The 20,503-nt window shown below is 41.8% G+C and overlaps 1 protein-coding gene across 3 annotated transcripts in view; it reads left to right on the top strand.

Annotated features, from left to right (window-relative positions):
- The window catches only part of Hs6st2 (heparan sulfate 6-O-sulfotransferase 2), a 261,265-nt gene extending 255,162 nt beyond the window's left edge, over window positions 1–6,103 (top strand). For all 3 annotated transcript variants that reach the window (XM_005085553.4, XM_005085552.4, XM_013124847.3), the window contains one exon: window positions 2,983–6,103. In XM_005085553.4, coding sequence (XP_005085610.1) covers window positions 2,983–3,865 — 883 coding nt within the window. In that variant the 3' untranslated portion in view covers window positions 3,866–6,103. The remainder of the gene's footprint in view (window positions 1–2,982) is intronic.
- Window positions 6,104–20,503: the final 14,400 nt, after the last annotated feature.

Here is a 20,503-nt window from a genome sequence, read left to right as displayed (position 1 = left end):
GTACCAGTTGGGTTTATGTAAATCTGAAGGGAGGTTTCTAGCAAATGCCACAGATCTGCAACATCTTGTTCTATTTTAATCATTGCCTGAATACATGCATGACCAACAAGAAGGTGAGCTGAAGGTACGGGGGATATAATCAGAATCCAGATGCATTTTTGACAGGCTTAGGCTTCCTTAAAAAGGAAGAAATGGAGCAAAGTCACAAGCAACCTACATCCATCCAGGATGAGTAGACTAGGGTTCAAAACTGCTCATCAGGTTCCTGGGTTAATAGAATGCCTGCTCATTCTTGATTATCCACCTCACTTTTGAGGCAAGGTCTCTCACTAAACCCAGAGTTCATTGACTGAGCTAATCTGGCTGACCAGTGAATTCCATGTTTCCACCTCCACAATTACAGACACACACTATACACCAGACCTTTTACATGGATTCTGAGTACCTGAATTCAGGTCCTCGTGTTTGCAATGCAAGTACTTTCCCAAGTGAGTCCTCTTCCAAGACCCAAGTATATTATGTTTATATGTTTTCCCACCTCCAGCATACAAGGTAACTCCAGAGGTCAAAGAACACTGAAGACCAGACCATCAGCACATCTTCCTTTTCACCATTGAGTCGTATTTCCAGCACTATCAGATGCTCCCAATGGAGCCCATCTAGGTCCCTGAGACTATTTTCCCTGGAGCGATGGAGCTATTAACATAATCTCCAGTTTTTTGCTACCTGAATCCATGTAGTCATGTGTGGGCTCTCTTTCTCTCTCTCTCTCTCTTTCTTTCTTTCTTTCTCTCTCTCTCTCTCTCTCTCTCTCTCTCTCTCTCTCTCTTTGTGAGTGTGTGTGTGTGTGTGTGATAATACTACAGTACTACAGTATGGAAATTGAGACTGCTCCCACCATACTGGATTAAATAAATTTCTTTATTTCTAATAATCAGGCTAATTGTCACTAAAATCTTGCCTTGTGGTTTGCATAAAGGCTCCAAAAATATGTTGTGAATGAACAAAGAAATGGTTGAAAGGCAAATCTAGCAGTGGGAGGAGAGAGTCCATGGATATAGTGGTTATCTGAATTCCTAAAGGATGCTGAGAAACAGAAACTGATACTCTTCCGTAATGGGTCTTTTCAGAGATACATTTTAGTGGTATCAGCCCAGTTTTGTCCTAGAAAAGGTTCAGAGAGATGAATGAAGATGCTCAGCCCACTCTTCATTCTGACTCCCAGGTTCTGTGCACGATGATTGTTTAATCCCATGAAAATTTATAAGGTGGTTTTAAAAAGGAACACCCTCCTGTGATATGATCAAGAGTTTTTCTCTGATGAGGCATGTCCCTAGCCCTGTCCTTCCTCTCACTTGGATTGGTTCCTTCAATGAGCAGTTGAAGGACTGCTAAGATTATGCTTTGGACAGGCACAAACACTAACAAAGCTGGAATGGGTGGGACAAGAGTTACAGAAACAGGACAGTCTGTGTTCTAGAGAACAGTTGAGAAGGAATACAAATGAGTAAGTATAATTTAGAATGAAAAGTGTTTTAGACTAAGTATGGAAGTGCTATGGTAACACAGGGCAAGAAGGAATGCCAACAGTAGGCAGTAGGCTTGGTTTTCTAAGGACAGATGGTACTTGAACTGGACTTGAAGGTGAATATAATCTTCTAGACAAAGAAGAAAGATTGTGCCAGGAAGATGAAGAACCACATATGCCACGTGACAGGAGGCCCTAAGTCTGAGTTGGGGGAAACCTTTCCTTGTTGAACACTTAATAGGGCAGGTAGTTGAGAATGTCCTCTCAGGTTTCCTCTTAGAGAACATCCACAATTCCTCCAGATGGAAACGACAAAATCAGAAAAGTTGCAAGCCATCACCCCAGTTTCCTTTAAGAAATCGGAATACTCAGTATTTGCTGCTGATTTCCTACCACAACTATAGCTTTCCAACAACCTCATCCCCCGTCTACTGTATGTGAATGACAATGTCTCACAAAAAGCACAATTGTGGGGGGATTTCTCTCTTTGATTATGCCTACCCACCTAGACCTCAGTGTATCTGGGCTGTTGGCCACAAATGTATATGTAATGTATGTGGTTGAGTGTGTCAGCCAGTAATTTTAGAGTCTACTAGTCTGCTGTTTGTGCAGAGAACTTTAGATGGCCATCCAGCAAACCTTCCATGGTGGTTATATTTGTTCGTCTGTTCAGTGAATAAAGAAAAAGGACATTTTTGGAACTGACAGAGTTAATTTTCCTATCCTGAGAATGGTACTGTGAAAGCAAAGTAGATGCTTGCTTGTATGCCATTGGCAGATACATGCCTACTTTAGCCTGTGACTAACGACTGTGTTTATTTCTGGAGCCACTGGGATGTTCTGCCTGTCTGTATATTCCATTTCTCTAAGTATGAACTGTACTACTCTGGCAATAGCCGAAACAGAGAGTATCATGTCAAAGAGTTTTGATGTGATTTTCTTTTTTCATAATATTTCCAGATTAGATCAAGTTATTGGGAAAAATGCTTGTGCATCATTCATAAGAATCATTATAATTCTAGCTTCCTTATCAACTCCGTTTCACTTCCATAACTCATTCGCTTCAATTGAGTTTCCATTTTGTGATTGCTTTAATAAGGGTTTAGGAGTTTGGAGTATAAAATAAATTGGTTGCACACTAGAACAACAGCATCATTGGGAAGAGAACAAAGGAGGGAGGGCAAAAGACAACAAGGTTGTTATCCAGAGTCTAACTTTTTTATGCCTGTTGTGGATACAGTGTCAGGAAATTGAATAAATTTATTAGCTCTCTGGTCAGGCTAGCTGGATATAAAGCGGGGACCACAACATAGTTCACAGAACAAATGCCACTAGATCTCTCATTCCTCTGTTGCATTGCTTAGTGACCATGAGCAACACATCCGCCACACACCTTCCTGACTGCACTTGTGTCAGCTGCACTTGTGACTGTTGGTCTTTTGCTTTGTCCATAGGAACTTCCACTATATCACCATCCTCCGAGACCCGGTGTCCCGGTACTTGAGCGAATGGAGGCATGTCCAGAGAGGGGCGACGTGGAAAGCATCTCTGCACGTCTGTGATGGAAGGCCCCCAACCTCTGAAGAACTGCCCAGCTGCTACACGGGTGACGACTGGTCTGGCTGCCCTCTCAAAGAGTTCATGGACTGCCCCTATAATCTGGCCAACAACCGCCAAGTGCGCATGCTGTCCGACCTGACTCTAGTGGGCTGCTATAACCTCTCTGTCATGCCAGAAAAGCAAAGAAACAAGGTCCTTCTGGAAAGTGCCAAGTCCAACCTGAAGCACATGGCATTCTTTGGCCTCACCGAGTTTCAGCGCAAGACCCAGTACCTGTTTGAGAAAACCTTCAACATGAACTTTATTTCGCCGTTTACCCAATACAACACTACTAGGGCCTCTAGTGTAGAGATCAATGAGGAAATCCAAAAGCGTATTGAGGGACTGAATTTTCTGGATATGGAGTTGTACAGCTATGCTAAAGACCTCTTTCTGCAAAGGTATCAGTTCATGAGGCAGAAAGAGCATCAGGATGCCAGGCGGAAGCGTCAGGAGCAACGCAAGTTTCTGAAGGGAAGGTTCCTTCAGACCCATTTCCTGAGTCAGAGTCAGGGCCAGAACCAGAGTCCAGGGCAGAATCTGAGTCAGAGTCCAAATCCCAACCCAAATCAGAACCTGACTCAGAATGTGAGTCAGAACCTGACTCAGAGTGCCAAACCCAATTTGATCCAGAAGGCGAACCGGGGAAAGCAGAAGCAGGGCTCAGGCCAGGAGCAGAGTGATAGCACCAGCAATGGCACCAAGGACTACATAGGCAGCGTAGAGACATGGCGCTAACGGCTCTGAAAGGTTTGTGCACACTGCTTCCCAAAGCACCACCAAAAAGATGGCATGTATCTTACAAGATGAAAATGTCCAAACACATCCTGCTTCCTTCATTTTGGAAGTTCAAAAAAAAAAAGTGTAGATGTTGCATTTACAGTTGCCTTTTGATTCAGTGTTACACTGTGTGTGGCTAAAACAAATCTCAGTGTGTAATTAAATTGTCTTTTTGGGATGAACTATTTCTGCAATCCAAGAGCCAAACCAGACTCACCAGAAATTGCAGTTTAGATATTTTAGGAAGTTCTTAAATTAGCTATGGAGACGCAAAGACAACACGAAATGTGGCTATTTAAACTTAGGGCTAAGAGATTTTAAATGATTCTGGAGACTCTGTTAAAACCCAATCTTGTGAGCACCCCCCACTCCGCCTGCCAGAGGGAAGCATGACTAAAACATGAGCAGACTAAAAGACACTCAAACCTTTCATTCCCTTCTTGTTTTAACAAGGAGTCTATTTAAACACAAAAACAACGGATGATAAATTTTGCCAAACTGTAGAAAGGAAACAATTTCTCACTTAAATGTAGGTGGGTTTATGTAAAAATATGGCTTTTCAAATAGATTGGGATTCATGTCTTGTAATTTAACAGATGTTTAAAATTTAAAATTTTTCTACCTTCTGCTGATTAAAAGGTTTTAAACAGGGTATATCTCATATTAACAAAGCATTTTTTTCCAAATGGAATAGCAATGGAAAGATCCAGTTTCCAGATGGTTTCAGGGCACTGTAATTTCAGCAATTTCAATCTTTTTGGCGCTGCTTCTCATCCACTTTAAGGCTTCTCCGAGTTGTGCTCATTCCAAATGAATCCATGTATAGAATTTTTCTTCATCATCGAAATGGTGTGTTGCTGAATCTCTTGTGGTATTTAATCCTGGATTAAAGTCAGGACTTTCTATAGAATTGTCTTATCAATGTCTGTGTAGTAAGGTCCTTAACAAGAAACTCTCAAACAGGATAATGTGTCTCTAAATATTGCTGAACTTATTATTCTTGACCAGACTGAATTGAACCTGAATGTGAACTGTTTATTATGTCATTTATTGTGATATTTGCAGTTTGGCTGGCCATTTCTGGCCCATGATTCTTTTCGTGTGTGTGTGTGTGTGTGTGTGTGTGTGTATGTGTGTGTGAAAAGATGTGTACACAATAACAAGAACAAAGTTTTTGCTCAAAGACAATGGTACTAAGCATTAAGATAGTCAGAGTTACTCAGTAACACCAAAAGCTGCCGCTTGATACTTGGGGTTAACACTTTTACCAGATTTCATGAAAGATCAAAAGGGAAGAATGCTCCTCAGTGAGCCTAGGTTTCGGGGACTTGCAAGTTGAGAATGGTTTGGCAGTGTAAGTCTGTAATTACACATTGACGGCATCAATTGCAAATTGAACAAAGGAGCAATTATGTACCCACTGTGTGGTTAAGCATCACACTGCTTGACAGTTTCCACTTCATGGTTGTTGCTACACTTCTATAAGAATTTACATTAATCCCTTGGCTTTCTATCAAACAAGGTGACTAGAAGTGGCATTTGTTTTAAAGAGGAACATGCTTAGAAGTATGACCATAAAGTCCTATCTAGCACAGTCTGCCCAAGTGCACGACCTGTTGTCATATGTAATGATATGGCCACAAGTTAGACAAGAAGTTGAGTATCTGGGTTTAAAGTGATTTTTTGACTCTGCGCTCTAAAATAATATTGACAGCTTTTGTTTTGTGGTATTGCAGTGTTGAGAATTATGATACCTTTAAAAACTGGAAGGACTTTCTGAAAGCACATCTTTAAGTCAAAGTGTTTTAGAATAAACCTATTTGGTGTACATTGTGTTCTTAAAATATTCTGTAGATCACTATGATATTTCAGTTTCTTTAGCTTTAATTGAAAATGTTTGCTCTTAAAACTGACAGTGTTGGAAAGCAGGACAAAGTCTGAGCCAGTGGAAAAGCTCATTACAGAAAAAAAAGTGTGTTATTGCTGTGGTGTGCATGGTTTGCAGAGATTAAGTACATTTTCTCTGTCTCTACTGATTACTGTATATAGAGAATGGTATAAATATACATTTTTGTCATCATCATGTAAATCCCACGATTTCAAACTGTTAACATCTGTTCAGTGGTGTAACTTTACAAACCGTTCACTGATTTTGTGTAATTTAAGAATAGATGTGAAATAAAGTTTCAATTGCAAGCTTTGAGCAATTTCGTGATTTCGAGGTTCACAGGCACTAGACACTAAACACTGTGACATCATAAACAAACCAGAACTGGAATCTCTTCTAAGACAGTGTTTTTCTTTACACTTGACAGCAAAGTTTGAAAATGAGATGGTTCATTCTAACCCTTCATGCTGAAATGCCCTTAATTCAGGATGCTTCCTCCTTGGAGGCCATGATTTGAGTAGAACAAAATTGTCCATGAAATACAAGGTTTGCCATGCAAATGAAATATACCCATGTTTTAATTTAAAGGTTATTATAGTAGGTTCTTTCATATGTGGTAGGATGCAAAAAGGAGAAATACTCTTAATCGCCTACCTCCTCCTTTTGTCCACAAGAAAAAGATTAAAGGTATGTATTAACATTTTGGCTTTGACCACAGTTTGCTCTACTTATATTCAGCATGCACATTTCCCCCAAATCCTTGGGGTTGGAACTATAAGTAGGGATGATTTATGCTAGCTCTTTCTCAAAGAGAATTTACATATTCATTCCAAGGGATTAGAGGGAAGAAACCTGCAGGTTTGGGTGGCTGTTAGTATCCTCTGCTTATAATCTGTTCTTGGGAGGTTTTTCATACCAACTGTTGAGCAGTAACTCAGAGACCAGACCTGGGACATAACTCAGTTGCAAAATGCTTAACATGCATAAGTCCCTGAATTCCAGCCCTAGCACCACAGAAAATGGTCAACTAAAGGTCTCCAGTATACGAAGACCCCATGCTTCCTGGGAATGGAGGATCTGAAGACCTAAAATATAAACTACTTAGTACATTGGTTATTTTTTTATTGCTATGATTAAAAGAATAAAACCAAAGCTTTAAGAAGGAAGCGTTGACTCTGACAGTTCTGAGGATAAGAGACCATCATGGCGGACAGGCATGATAGCACACGAGAGGCACAAGAGCCAAAACAGGAAGCCGAGAGCACATCTTCAATGCAAGCAAGAAGCGGAGAGAGCAAACTAGAAATGGTGAGATGCTTTTCATCTTAAAGCTTTCCTCCTATGACATACTTCCTCCAGCAAGGTCACACCACCCATACCTACCCAAAATAATGCTACCAACTTGGGACCAAGAGTTCAAAGACGTGAAACACAGCACTTAGTGAACAAAGGTTAGCTCCATTTTTCACTTGTGGGATATGGGTACCACTGAAGAGCAGGGGATACTCACTGAAGTAGTAAACAGGCAGGTCTCTGCATTATATGTAGCTTCAAGGCACCAAGGAAATGGTTTCCTGAGAAAATGGGCTATTTGAGCCTGGAGGAGAGCTGAAATGAAGAAATGACTGAGTGACCTACTTCCTGAGGCTTGAGATGCTCCTGTGTGTTAGTTACATTTCCCATGAATGTGACCTTAAAGGTGCAATGCGAAGGAGGGCAGACATTCTTTTCATTCCTGGTTTGAGGGTACAGTCCTTCATGGTGGCAGAACTGGGAGGGAACTTGCTCCACAACTAGGAAAGGAGATGGGACACAGCAGGGGCCAGGCTATAAACCTCAAGGTCCACCCTAACAGCTACTCATTTCCTCCTCAGTTGGGCCGCTCCTCTCAAATATCTCACAGTATCTGAAAACAACACCAGGACCCAGGGACCAAGTGGCCTAGCATCTGAGTCTGGGGGACATTTCACATTCAAACTGTCACACTTTCAGAGTTATAGCAAAATAGGATCGGGGTGGAGTTGAAGGGGAGAATGATTTCCTTTTATAGGGGCAAAAATAAGGCAAAAGCATGGCACCGCAGGATTGGAACAAGAGAACTACTGGATACTCCCAGCTGCCAATGTGCATACAACCTGTTGCTTTCTGGCACTGTCCTAATGACATGGCTCCTGACACTAATATGTTGGGAAGGGAGAGTATAGTGTAGCAGTGAGCCAGGATTTTCTTCTTTCTTTCCTCACTGGGGATTGAACTAAACAAAGACTGGGCGCTTTTAGAGAATACTAACAAAAATCAAGGATGTGCTGACTCCCCAGACTACCACCAAGAACTCTGATTTCCAGCCATTTGCAGGGGAAGGAGGAAATATCTTGACACTTCTCTCAAGGAATTTGACTTTAGACATAAACATGGCAGCATGCAGCTCTCAGATTCTCACAGATGCTTAAACCCAAAAGCTTGAGGAGAAATTACAGTGTTATTGGAATGTAGCACAGCCACATCTTTATTTTCTATGGCTGCTTCTAATCTACAAGCAGCAGGAGTCATTAAAGTGGAGCTCTGGGGCCTGAAATGTTTATTTCCTTGCCCTTTGGACAAGAAGTTGATTGACCTTGGAGCTATGGAGCAAGTCCAAATTCCTTGTGTATTGAAAGCCTAGCAGAGTTTGCCAGAGTCAGAGGGAATAGGGGTGTGAGTCAAATGCCATACTTCCCAAGTGCACCACTCCACAAGCTGCAGTGGCTTACAAGAGTGGGAAGAAGCTGATCTTTACTGTCACAAGTGAAGACATTGAAAACAAGTGCTGTGTCAAGGAGTCTGAACAAAAACTTCAATCATGTCAGATGCTTGCAACATGTTCACCAGTTTTGAGAGGGGGGAAGGGGCTAGTTTGAATGTGAGCTTGTAAGAATTAAACTATGTGTAAGTGTGCAAAGTAAGCATAAACAGTGAAGTCACCACTCAGCCAAAGGAACTGCAGTTCTCTTGGTCCTAATCACAATGAAATCTTTCTCACCCACTTCTTCTACTCTTCTCATCTCCCCTCCCCTTCATCGTCTTCTCTTCTACCTTCCCCTGCTCTCCTCTTTCTTTTCCCTCTCTTCTTTCCTTCTCTTGCTAGCACAACTATAAACAATATTTATGAAATGATGGAAATCAGTTTGTCCTCACTCTTTCTCAATCCCCCTTTCTTGAAGCTCACCCATGTCTCATGGCTTTGTTTGCCAACTGGAACCATAGTGAATGATTTCCTCTCACCCTGAACACTGACTGCTGCAGATGTTATAGACTGAGAACAAAGATTTCAGCCACATACTGTCTGGGTTTGGTCTCAAGCTCTCCCCCAAATACCAACTCTAATGGAGAAAGCAATTCCTTGTATAAATTGGAGTACCTGTCTACAACACATTTATGATAGTGACAGAGGTGCAGCAAACCTTGTGTATACTTGCCAATAGAGTTATTATTACTGCCTGTTGCATGACGGTTAAGGGTCTTCCAAATGCCACTGTCTTCTGAGATCAATATTTGAAAACACTGGGCTGTACGGTAGCCTGGCAGTATTGCTCTTACCTATAATGCCCAACCGAGATGGGTATTGCGGGGGAAAGCTGAAAGATCAGAGAATCAAGGCAACCAAGCCACTAGAGAGTGCTTACCTCTACCAAGGCTCAGACCAAAAGGGGTGATTCTATCTTCAGCATGACTGCAGACTGAAAAAACGGCGCTGTCTCCACCTGACTTATATTCCTCTCTCGTGCTGGGATTAAAGGCATGCACTACCACTGCCCAGCTTCTATGACCAATTAGTGTGGCTGTTGGGATTAAAGGTGTGTGCCACCTCTGCCTGGCCTCTGTGGCTGACTAATGTGACTAGCTTTGTACTCTGATCTTCAGGCAAGCTTTATTTATTAAATCATAAACAAAATATCACCACACCCAAGGATCTAAAGTCTGTCCTTAGCTCTGGGATGAATGAATAAATGAAATTAGAATAAAAAGTGAAAATGTTGGCAAGAAAATAAGCAAAATCCTATTTTAAGGCACTGTCTTCCTAGACATGGTGGGTTATGCCTGTTATCTCAGCTCTTGGGAGACAGAGACATAAGGATTGCTGAAAGTTCAAGGTCAACCTGTGCAATATAGTGAGTTATAGGTCATCCCATGCTTGCGAATGAGAAATGGTCTCAAAAACAGTAAACATATACACATCTTATATAATAATACAATCTATATGCTCAACTTGTATAATCAATCACGTGCCCCGAAACCTTTTTGAAAAATGACATGTAAGCTTTGAAATAGTCAATGACACAAAACGTTCTGAAAGACCTTACCCACTTAAATGCCACTGTCTCTCCAACAGTAAAGATGAATTTTCTGATAACCCTAGTCGATTTAGAACCTACTTTGAAACACTTTGGCAAGGTAAACTTATGACTTCATTCCTTTCCACCCATATCTCCACCTAGCATCTCCAGAGGTCAGGCTTACCTGACTGATGAGATGTTCAAGGGCTCCTTGGGTGTAGATGCCTCTGTAATAGATCTGGCCTGGTTCCTAAGTTTCCATACTACAAGTTTTTATTCTGGGTAAAATGTATAAAATCAGCACAATCCCAGCACTCAGAAAGTAGAGGCAGGAGAATTAGAAGTTCAAGACTATCCTCTGCTACATAATTTATTTTGAGGCCAAACTGGGCTATTTGTGAAACTCTGTCTCAAAAAAAAACAATGCTTATGTACTACCTAGGAGGGAGGAGACAGAATAACCGATTAATGTATACGTTAGTTAATCGGGTTGGTAGTTACAACAGACTCTCAGGAAATGTGACACAAGCCTTTAAATTAAAGTACCTCACCTCATTTACAAAAAAGAAAACAGTCAGGCAGTGGTGGGACATGCTATTAATCCCAGAACTGGGGAGGCAGATTAATCTCAGAGTTTAAGGTCAGCATGGTTTGCAGAGCCAAGTTCCAGACAACAGAGGCTACGCAGAGAAACAAAACTTGTTTCAAAAAGTCAAACCAAAACAAAACAAGACAAAAAACAAAATCCACAAATGACATTTGCTTCTATCTCATTTGCATTTTTATGTTCCAACCTTGTTACTTAAAAGATAGCATAAGGTTTAATAACCTTCAAATGTCCTTGTCTAACCAAGATCAACAATTAACAAATGGGACCTCCTGAAACTAAGAAGCTTCTGTAAGGCAAAGGACACAGTCAACAAGACAAAACTGCAGCCCACAAAATGGGGAAAGATATTCACTAACCCCAGATCTGACAGAGGGCTGATCTCCAAAATACACAAAGAACTCAAGAAGCAAGTTTCCAAAACACAAATAATCCAATTCAAAAATGGGGTACAGATCAAATAGAGAATTCTCAATAGAGGAATCTCAAATGGCTGAAAGACATTTAAGAAAGTGCTCAGCATCCTTAGCCATCAGAGAAATGCAAATCAAAACAACTCTGAGATACTACCTTACACCTGTCAGAATGGCTAAAATCAACAACACCAACGACAGTTATGCTGGAGAGGATATGGAGAAAGGGGAACACTCCTCTACTGCTGGTGGGAGTGCCAACTCGTACAGCCACTTTGGAATCAGTATGGTGGTTTCTCAGAGAAATGGGAATAAATCTACCTCAAGACCCAGCAATTCCTCTGTTTGTCATATACCCAAAGGATGCACATTCATGCCACAAGGATTATGAAGTCAAGTATGTTCATAGCGACATTATTTGTAGTATCCAGAACCTGGAAGCAACCTGGATGCCCCTCAACCAAAGAGTGGAAAAAATGAAAATTACACAGCAGTAAAAAGCAATGGCATCTTGAAATTCACAGGAGAATAAATAGAACTAGAAGAAACTACCCTCAGTGAGGTAACGCAGACACAAAAAGACAAACATGGTATGTACTCACTCATATATGGATATTAGATATAGAGCAATGGATAACCAGCCTATAACCCCAAAGAAGCTAGGAAACAAGTAGGACCCTAAGAGAGACATACATAGACCCCCAAGAAGGGGAAAATGACAAGATCTCCATAGTAAATTGGGAGCATTGGGGAGAGGGAAGGGAGGCAGGAGCAAAAAGAGGGGAGAAGGGGAGGGGGAGGAGAACATGAGGGATCAGAAAGGTCGAGTTAGAGGAAGAACAGAGGAGAGCAAGGAAAGAGATGCCCTGGTAGAGGAAGACATTATGGTCTTCACAAGAAACCTGGCCCTAGGAAAATTCCCAGGAATCTACAAGGACTACCCCAACTAGCAATCTAAGCAATAGTGGAGAGACTATCTGAAATGCTCTTCCCCTATATGAGATTGATGACTACCTTAAATGCCATCATAGAAGCTTCATCCAGTAGCTGAGGGAAGCAAAAGCAGAGATACATAGCTAAGCACTGAGCTGAACTCCTGGAATTCAGTTACAGAGAAGGAGGAGTGATGAGCAAAGGAGTCAAGACCATGCTGGGGAAACCCACAGAAACATCTGACCTGAGCAAGTGGTAGCTTACAGACTCCAGACTGACAGCTGAGGAACTTGCATAAGACTGAACCAGGCCCCCTGAATGTGGGTGTCAATTGAGGGCCTTGGGAAGTCTATGGTAACTCTGGTAGTGGAACCAGTAGTTATCCCTAGTGCATGAACGGGCTTTTCGACCCCATTCCCTATGGAGGGATACCCTGTCAGTCTAGATACAAAAGGGATGGGCTCAGTCTTGCCCCAAATGATATGATAGATTTTGATGCTCCCCCATGGGAGGCCTCACCCTCTCTGAGGAGTGGATGGGGCGTGGGATGGAGGAATGGCGGGGGGGGGGGGGGGGGAATGGGAAGAGGGGAGGGAGGGGAACTGGGATTGGTATGTAAAATAAGATTTTTTAATTTAAATAAAATTTTAAAAGGTTTCCTTTTTTTATTCTTATTATGTTTTATACTTATTACTTATTAAGATTTATACTTATTATAATCTTACTACTTCACTAATCTTGGTAACCTTTAATGATGCCTACCTGGATATAGGAAGAGTTTATTGTACCATAACCATGCTCTAAAGCAATGGTTTTCCAACCTTCCTAATGCTGTGACTCTTTAATACAGTTCCTCATGTTGATGGTCTAGACAGTAGTTCTCAGTCTTCCCAATGCTGTGGGATGGATTGACACAAGTCAAATTTCTAAGCCCTTTATAGAGCCCATTTCAGCTGATAATATGCTCCCCCAATCTTGTAAGAATTTAGAAAGTGGCCTTTTTGATTCACCCTCCAGGTCAGTTGTATGTTGCCCATGTGAATGGTCACAATGTCTTTGTCACTGTCCTTTTATTTTTAGCCCCTTTTCATCACCAGACTCCTCTTTCTAAAATTGTTTCTCAAGGTCAGATCCATATACACATGGCCTCAAAACCCTCCTCATTCTCAGACTCCACTGCTCATATTCTGAAGTGCAATAAGAGACTGTCTTTCTGTGAGAAACCCCAGGTGAGTCTACATGCTCTGGTAAAAAGGAACCACTGTCCTGAGCTTTGCTGCTCTCCTGTTCACAGACAAAATGCAGTCCCCTAGGCTGCATGCCCAAAGCACTCTACAATCTGGCACCTTCTCTTCCAAGGTGCTCTGTTCATTTGCATCTTTGCTCCTATCCAAATGGTCTTACTCCTTGGACAGGAGTTTACCAGGTATTGCTGCCTCTAAGACTCTGGAAGCAATCTTCAATAGGTGGATTGTCATCTTAATAGAGCTTTAGGAAACACTCACACTTTGGTCAGTAAGAAACAAGTGTCAATCATTTGGGGCAACAAGTGGAGTAGATAAGAATGTTCTACTCAGATTGAGTCAGTACAAAGCAGAGGATGCATACCTAGAATACTACAGTTTGAGGGGCTGGAATGGCCAGCGGGTATGGAAAAAAACTGGAAGTTTGATCACCATTTCAACTTAGAGCCACATAGTTTGGGCTCCATGTCACAGTTGTGCAGGCCAGCCACAGAATCTAGGAGCACAGTCATCCAGATCACAAGATTTTTTTTAAAAAACTCATCTCTGTACTATGTACCAACGTTGTAACTTAAAAGGGCTCCAGAGATAAAGATGTCGTTGGACAGAGCTCATGTGGAGGGTTTTTTTTAATTGGGGGAAAGGGAATGGGAAAGGAGGAAGAGAACAAGGGAAACCAGCTTCTGGGGACAGGTGCAGCAGAAAAGAAAAGAAAGGTGGGGGGCTGGGGAGTCAGAGAGGCAGGCAGAGAAGCAGAGAAAGGAACAGACACAGAGAGAAAGAAAGATGGGAGGTAGGCAGGTCCCTTTTAAAAGGAAACAGCGAATGTGAGCAGGTGCTGCTCTTAGTGACTGAAGTTGAGGATGTATCCTGTGAGAATCCCAAGGGCAGGCCATTACAGATGCCCGGATACTAACAATGTTTATCATCTGTTAACCTTGTTTTGGTTTTGTAGACCATTCAGTGGCCATATGATAACGAATAATTTCCCGTATGGTTAGCCCAGTCCTAAGAAGCTGAGAGGAAAGCTCAAAAAATGTTTACCAAGCAGTGTTTCCAAAGCTAAGTGTCATGGCTCACACTGATGGTCCCAACCCTTAAGAAGCTGAGGTAGGAGGATTTCTACAAGGCCAGGCTGGGTCACATAGGAAATCCAAGAACACATTGGCTTGTTCAACATAGGTAGACTTTTATCTCAAGACCAGCCAAACAAACAAACGGATTCCCAGCTGTGTGCCTTTTCCCAAAGTAAAAGCCTTTCTGAACACAGCAGCCTCCTGATCACAGTTCTGTGCAAGAAGGCTTTCAGTTCTGTTGGAGGATGCTTAGTGGATGATGTTTAGTAAAGATTCTTATAGGAGGGTTATTATGGGAGGGTTCTTAGAGGAGGGTGCTTAGTGGAGGGTTCTTAGTGGAGGGTTCTTAGTGGATAGTGCTTAGTGGATGGTTCTTAGTGGAGTGTGCTTAGTGGATCCTACCCTAGAGTGTAAGTTTCTGAATACATGGGACAGGAGACAACTGCTACAGCCCCACTCCTCCATAGAAAAACAATTATTCAGTGCAGACACCCCAGTGCCCTTATCAGGAGATTAGGAGCTCAGTTTTTAATTAATTTTTATTTAAATTAAAAAACAAACTTGTTTTACATGTCAAACCCAGTTCCCTCTCCCTCTCATCTTCCCACTCCCCTCACCATCTCCCTATCCCACCCTCCATTCACTCCCCAGGGAGGGTGAGGCCTCCCATGGGGGATCATCAACGTCTGTCACATCATTTGGGGCAGAACCAAGACCCTCCCCCATGTATCTAGACTGAGAGAATATCGCTGCATAGGGAATAGGCTCCCAAAGTCCATTTGTGCACTAGGGATAAATACAGGTTCCACTCCCCATAGACTGCCCAGGCCCCCCAACTGGCACCCACATTCAGGGGGACTTGGTTGGGTTTCATGCAGGTTCCCCAGTTGTGAGTCTGGAGTCGGTGATGGAGCTCAGATTTGACTGTTTATTCCTGCCAGACACGAAGAGCCCACCTCCCAACGAGACTTATAAGCATAATGAGGATGCATACTATCTATCAAATATCTACTGCATGTCACATACTCTACTTGCCTCTTCATATGATGCTGGTACCTACTTACTGAAAGTTTATTATAGCTCAGACACTCTAGGAAGTTCTTTATATACATAACCTCACTTAGTAATCTTAATTACCTTGTGAAACAGGAACAAATTATTTCCTGTATCTTATACAAGAATGTGGGTAGGCTCAGGAAACCTTAATCCTTTCACTGACAACTTCAAACCTAATTCTAAATCCAACACTCCATCTCTTTAGGTTATGTGTTATTTAAAGCATTTTCTTATGGGACTTTTCAAATTTCATCAGAAGCAAAGAAGCACCAGGAATGCCCATTTCCCCATCACTCAGCATCAGTTGTTATCAACATTTGCTCAACTTTAATTTTCTTGATGTTATACATATTTCAAACAAATGCACCTCTAAAAGAAAAACATACTAACAAATAAGATGTATGATAGTTCCACAATATAGGAAAGTAAGGTGAAGTTCTAGGAGGTTTATTTGGGGACCAAAGAAGCAAGATTTTTTCTTCTTTGTTAAAAAAAATCACTGGCCTTGAAAGCTTGAGTCACCTGCCTCTGCCTCAAAAGTTCAGGGATTAAGAGTGTACAAGACTATACAACCACAGGTACCAGATCTGGCAGCCACATAATTAGTGAATAAGAACCCTGGCTTTCAGAGCCAGGCCTGTCAACTCCAAGGCTTTATCTGTGACCTACCTGGATTTCTCTTCTGTAATTGAAGCTTCCTAAAGCACGGCAGTTGGAAGTTGGAGACCATGGAGTTCCTAAGATAATCAGTATGGGAAGCCGTTGCTGAATGCTCCAATAATTAACATTGGCCTCTTTTCCAATTACGTGTAGTCATAAAATAACTAGTTTTCCTGAGGTTCTTTGACTCCACACTGCTCATCATTTGTCTCTGGTCCCAAACATATCCAGTCCACACTGGAGGAAGGGAACAGCCTTGAATTCAATGTGATTGGTCCCTAAATGTACTTTAAGGTCTTGCACATGGAAATAAAAAAAAACCTTGGTCCTTGGGGCTGGGGAAATGGTTCAGTGGTTTAAGTACTGCTCTTGCAGAGGACCTGTGTTTGGTTCCCATGACCCACATCAGGCATCTTGTAAATAACTACCTATAACTCCAGTTTCAGGGGACCCAATGCTCTCTTCTGGTCTGCATGAGTGCCAGGAAGGCATGAGACACAGATATGTCCATGCAGATACTTACATGTACACAATAACAACAGCAAAATCTTGGACTCCTGAGTCAGGATTTTTTTTCCAGTTTCTAGTTAATATTTTTTTTATTTTATTTTCCAGTATAAATTTAGATAAGAAACAAGGTTGCTTCACAAGTCAGTTCCAGGTCCCTCTCCCATTCCCTCCCCTCTTCCCGTGCCCTCCCCCAATCCCCCCCCCCGTTATCCCCTCATTCCCCCAGGGAGGGTGAGGCCCTCCATGGAGGTGTCCATAGTCTGTCATTTCATATAGGGCAGGGCCTAGACCCTTCCCCAAGAGTTCAGGGGGTGAGAGTGCACCTCACATTGTTCTATGGGAGTCCAAAGTCCGTGTGTATACTTGGGATGGGTACTGATCTGCTGCCCAAGGCTCAATAGATTCCCTAGGCCTCCTCATTGACACCCAGATTCAGGGGGTCTTGATCAGTCCCATGCTGGATTCCCAGGCTAATGCCTGGGATTCAAGAGTAACCTTTGTCTGGTCAGCTGTTTCTGGGGGTTAAACCAGCCCAGTCTTAATCCCTTTGATCATCAGTCCTCCCTCTCTGTTACTGGCTTTCTTGAGTTCAGCTCAGTACTTAACCAAGGGAGTCTGCCTCTTCTTCGATCAATCACTAAATGAAGTTTCTGTTTCCCAGACTCTCTAGCCATAGGATTGTAGGCTGGCACTCCCCAGATCTATGTCTAAAATCCATATATGAGAGAGTACATGCCATGTTTCTCTTTTTGTGACTGGGTTACCTCACTCAGGATGGTTTCTTCTAGTGTCATCCATTTGCCTGCAAATCTCATGATTCCATTATTTTTTTCTGCTGAATAGTACTCCATTGTGTAGATGTACCACATTTTCTCTATCCACTCTTCGGGTGAGGGACATCTAGGTTGCTTCCAAGTTCTGGCTATTACAAATAAAGCTGCTATGAACATAGCGGAACAGACATCCTTGTTGTATGAATGGGCGTCTTTTGGATATATGCCTAAGAGTGGAGTTGCTGGGTCTTGTGGTAGGTTTATTCCCATTTTTCTGAGGAATCTCCATACTGATTTCCACAGTGGCTGAACCAGTTGGCACTCCCACCAGCAATGGAGGAGTGTCCCCCTTTCACCACATCCTCTCCAGCATAAATTGTCATTGGTGTTTTTGATTTTAGCCATTCTGACAGGAGTGAGATGGTATCTCAGAGTTGTTTTGATTTGCATTTCCCGGATGGCTAAGGATGTTGAGCACTTTCTCAAGTGCCTCTCAGCTATTTTAGACTCCTCTATTGAAAACTCTCTATTTAGTTCTGCAGCCCACTTTTTAATTGGGTCCTTTGGTGTTTTGGAGATTTGCTTCTTGAGTTCTCTGTAAATTTTGGAGATCAGCCCTCTGTCAGATGTGGGATTAGTGAATATTTTCCCATTCTGTGGGCTGCCTTTTTGCCTTGCTGACTGTGTCCTTTGCCTTACAGAAGCTTCTCAGTTTCAGTAGGTCCCATTTATTAATTGTTGATCTCACTGTCTGTGCTACTGGTGTTATGTTCAGGAAGCTGTTTCCTGTACCAATTTGTTCAAGGGTACCACCCACTTTCTCTTCTAAGAGGTTCAGTGTGGGTGGATTTATGTTGAGGTCTTTGATCCATTTGGACTTAAGTTGTGTGCATGGCGATTAACATGGATCGATCCGCATTCTTCTACATGCCAGTCTCCAATTATGCCAGCACCATTTGTTGAAGATGCTTTCTTTATTCCATTGTATATTTTTAGCTTCTTTGTCAAAGATCAGATGTTCGTACATGTGTGGGTTAATACCCGGGTTTTCAATTCGATTCCATTCGTCTACCTGTCTATTTTTGTGCCAATACCAAGCTGTTTTCAGGACTATAGCTCTGTAATAGAGCTTGAGGTCAGGGATGGTGATGCCTCCGGACGTTGCCTTGTTGAACAGGGTTGTTTTGGCTATCCTGAGTCTTTTGTTTTTCCATACAAAATTGATTATTGTTCTTTCAAGGTCTGTGAAGAATTGTGCTGGGATTTTAATGGGGATTGCATTGAATCTGTAGATTGCTTTTGGCAGGATTGTCATTTTTACTACATTGATCCTACCTATCCAAGAGCATGGGAGATCTTTCCATTTTCTGAGGGCTTCTTTAATTTCTTTCTTTAATGATTCAAAGTTCTTACGATACAGGTCTTTCACTTGTTTGGTTAGCGTTACCCCAAGGTATTTTATGTTGTTCGTGGCAATTGTAAAGGGTGATGTTTCTCTGATTTGTCTTTCAGCCCTTTTATCATCTGTATATAGTAGGGCTACTGATTTTCTTGAGTTGATCTTGTAGCCTGCCACTTTGCTGAAGGTGTTAATCAGCTGTAAGAGTTCCCTGGTAGAGTTCTTTGGGTCATTGATGTAAACTATCATATCGTCTGCAAACAGTGAAAGTTTAACCTCTTCCTTCCCAATTTGTATCCCCTTGATCCCCCTTTGTTGTCGTATGGCAATAGCTAGAACTTCAAGTACCATGTTGAAAAGGTATGGAGAGAGTGGACAGCCTTGTTTTGTTCCTGATTTTAGAGGAATTGCGTTGAGTTTCTGTCCATTTAGTTTGATGTTGGCTGTTGGTTTACTGTATATAGCTTTTATTATGTTTAAGTATGTCCCTGTTATCCCAGATCTCTCCAAGACCTTTATCATGAAGGGGTGTTGGATTTTGTCAAAGGCTTTTTCAGCATCTAGTGAGATGATCATGTGATTTTTGTTTTTCAGCTTGTTTATATGGTGGATTGCATTGATGGATTTTCGTATGTTGAACCATCCCTGCATCCCTGGGATGAAACCTACTTGATCATGGTGAATGATTGTTTTGATGTGTTCTTGGATCCGATTTGCCAGTATTTTATTGAGTATTTTTGCATCAATATTCATGAGGGATATTGGTCTGAAGTTCTCTTTCTTAGTTGTATCTTTGTGTGGCTTGGGGATCAAGGTTATTGAAGCCTCATAGAAAGAGTTTGGCAAAGACCCTTCTGCTTCTATTGTGTGGAACACTTTGAGAAGAATTGGTATAAGCTGTTCTTTGAATTTCTGGTAGAATTCTGCACTGAGGCCATCTGGACCTGGACTTTTTTTGGTTGGGAGACTTTTGATGACAGCTTCTATTTCCATAGGGGTTATAGGTCTATTTAAATTGCTTATCTGTTCTTGATTTAGTTTTGGCAAATGATAGCTGTCCAGGAAGTCATCCATTTCCTTTAAATTTTCGAATTTTGTGGAGTACAGATTTTCAAAGTATGACCTAATGATTCTCTGGATTTCCTCAGAGTCTGTTGTTATGTCCCCCTTTTCATTTCTGATTTTGTTAATTTGCATGTTCACTCTCTGCTGTTCGGTAAGTTTGGACAAAGGTTTGTCTATCTTGTTGATTTTCTCAAAGAACCAACTCTTCATTGCATTGATTCTTTGTATTGTTTTCCTGGTTTCTACTTTATTGATTTCAGCCCTCAATTTGATTATTTTCTGGCGTCTACTCCTCCTGGCGGAGTTTGCTTCTTTGTGTTCTAGAGCTTTCAGCTGTCATGTTAATTCTCTGGTATAACTGTTCTCCTGTTTCTTCATGTGAGCACTTAGTGCTATGAACTTCCCCCCGTAGCACTGCTTTCAAAGTGTCCCATAGGTTTGGGTATGCTGTGTCTTCATTCTCATTGAATTCGAGGAAGTCTTTAATTTCTTTTTTTATTTCCTCTTTGATCCAGGGATGATGCAGTTGAGCATTATTCAATTTCCATGAGTTTGTAGGTATTCTGCAATTTGTGTTGTTGTTGAATTCTAATTTTAAAGCATGGTGGTCTGATAAGATGCATGGAGTTATTCCAATTTTTTTGTAGCTGCTGAGGTTT

The sequence above is a fragment of the Mesocricetus auratus genome, unplaced genomic scaffold, assembly GCF_017639785.1.
Source record: "Mesocricetus auratus isolate SY011 unplaced genomic scaffold, BCM_Maur_2.0 Super-Scaffold_100003, whole genome shotgun sequence".
NCBI lineage: Eukaryota > Metazoa > Chordata > Mammalia > Rodentia > Cricetidae > Mesocricetus > Mesocricetus auratus.
This window is presented reverse-complemented; position numbering and strand designations above follow the sequence as displayed.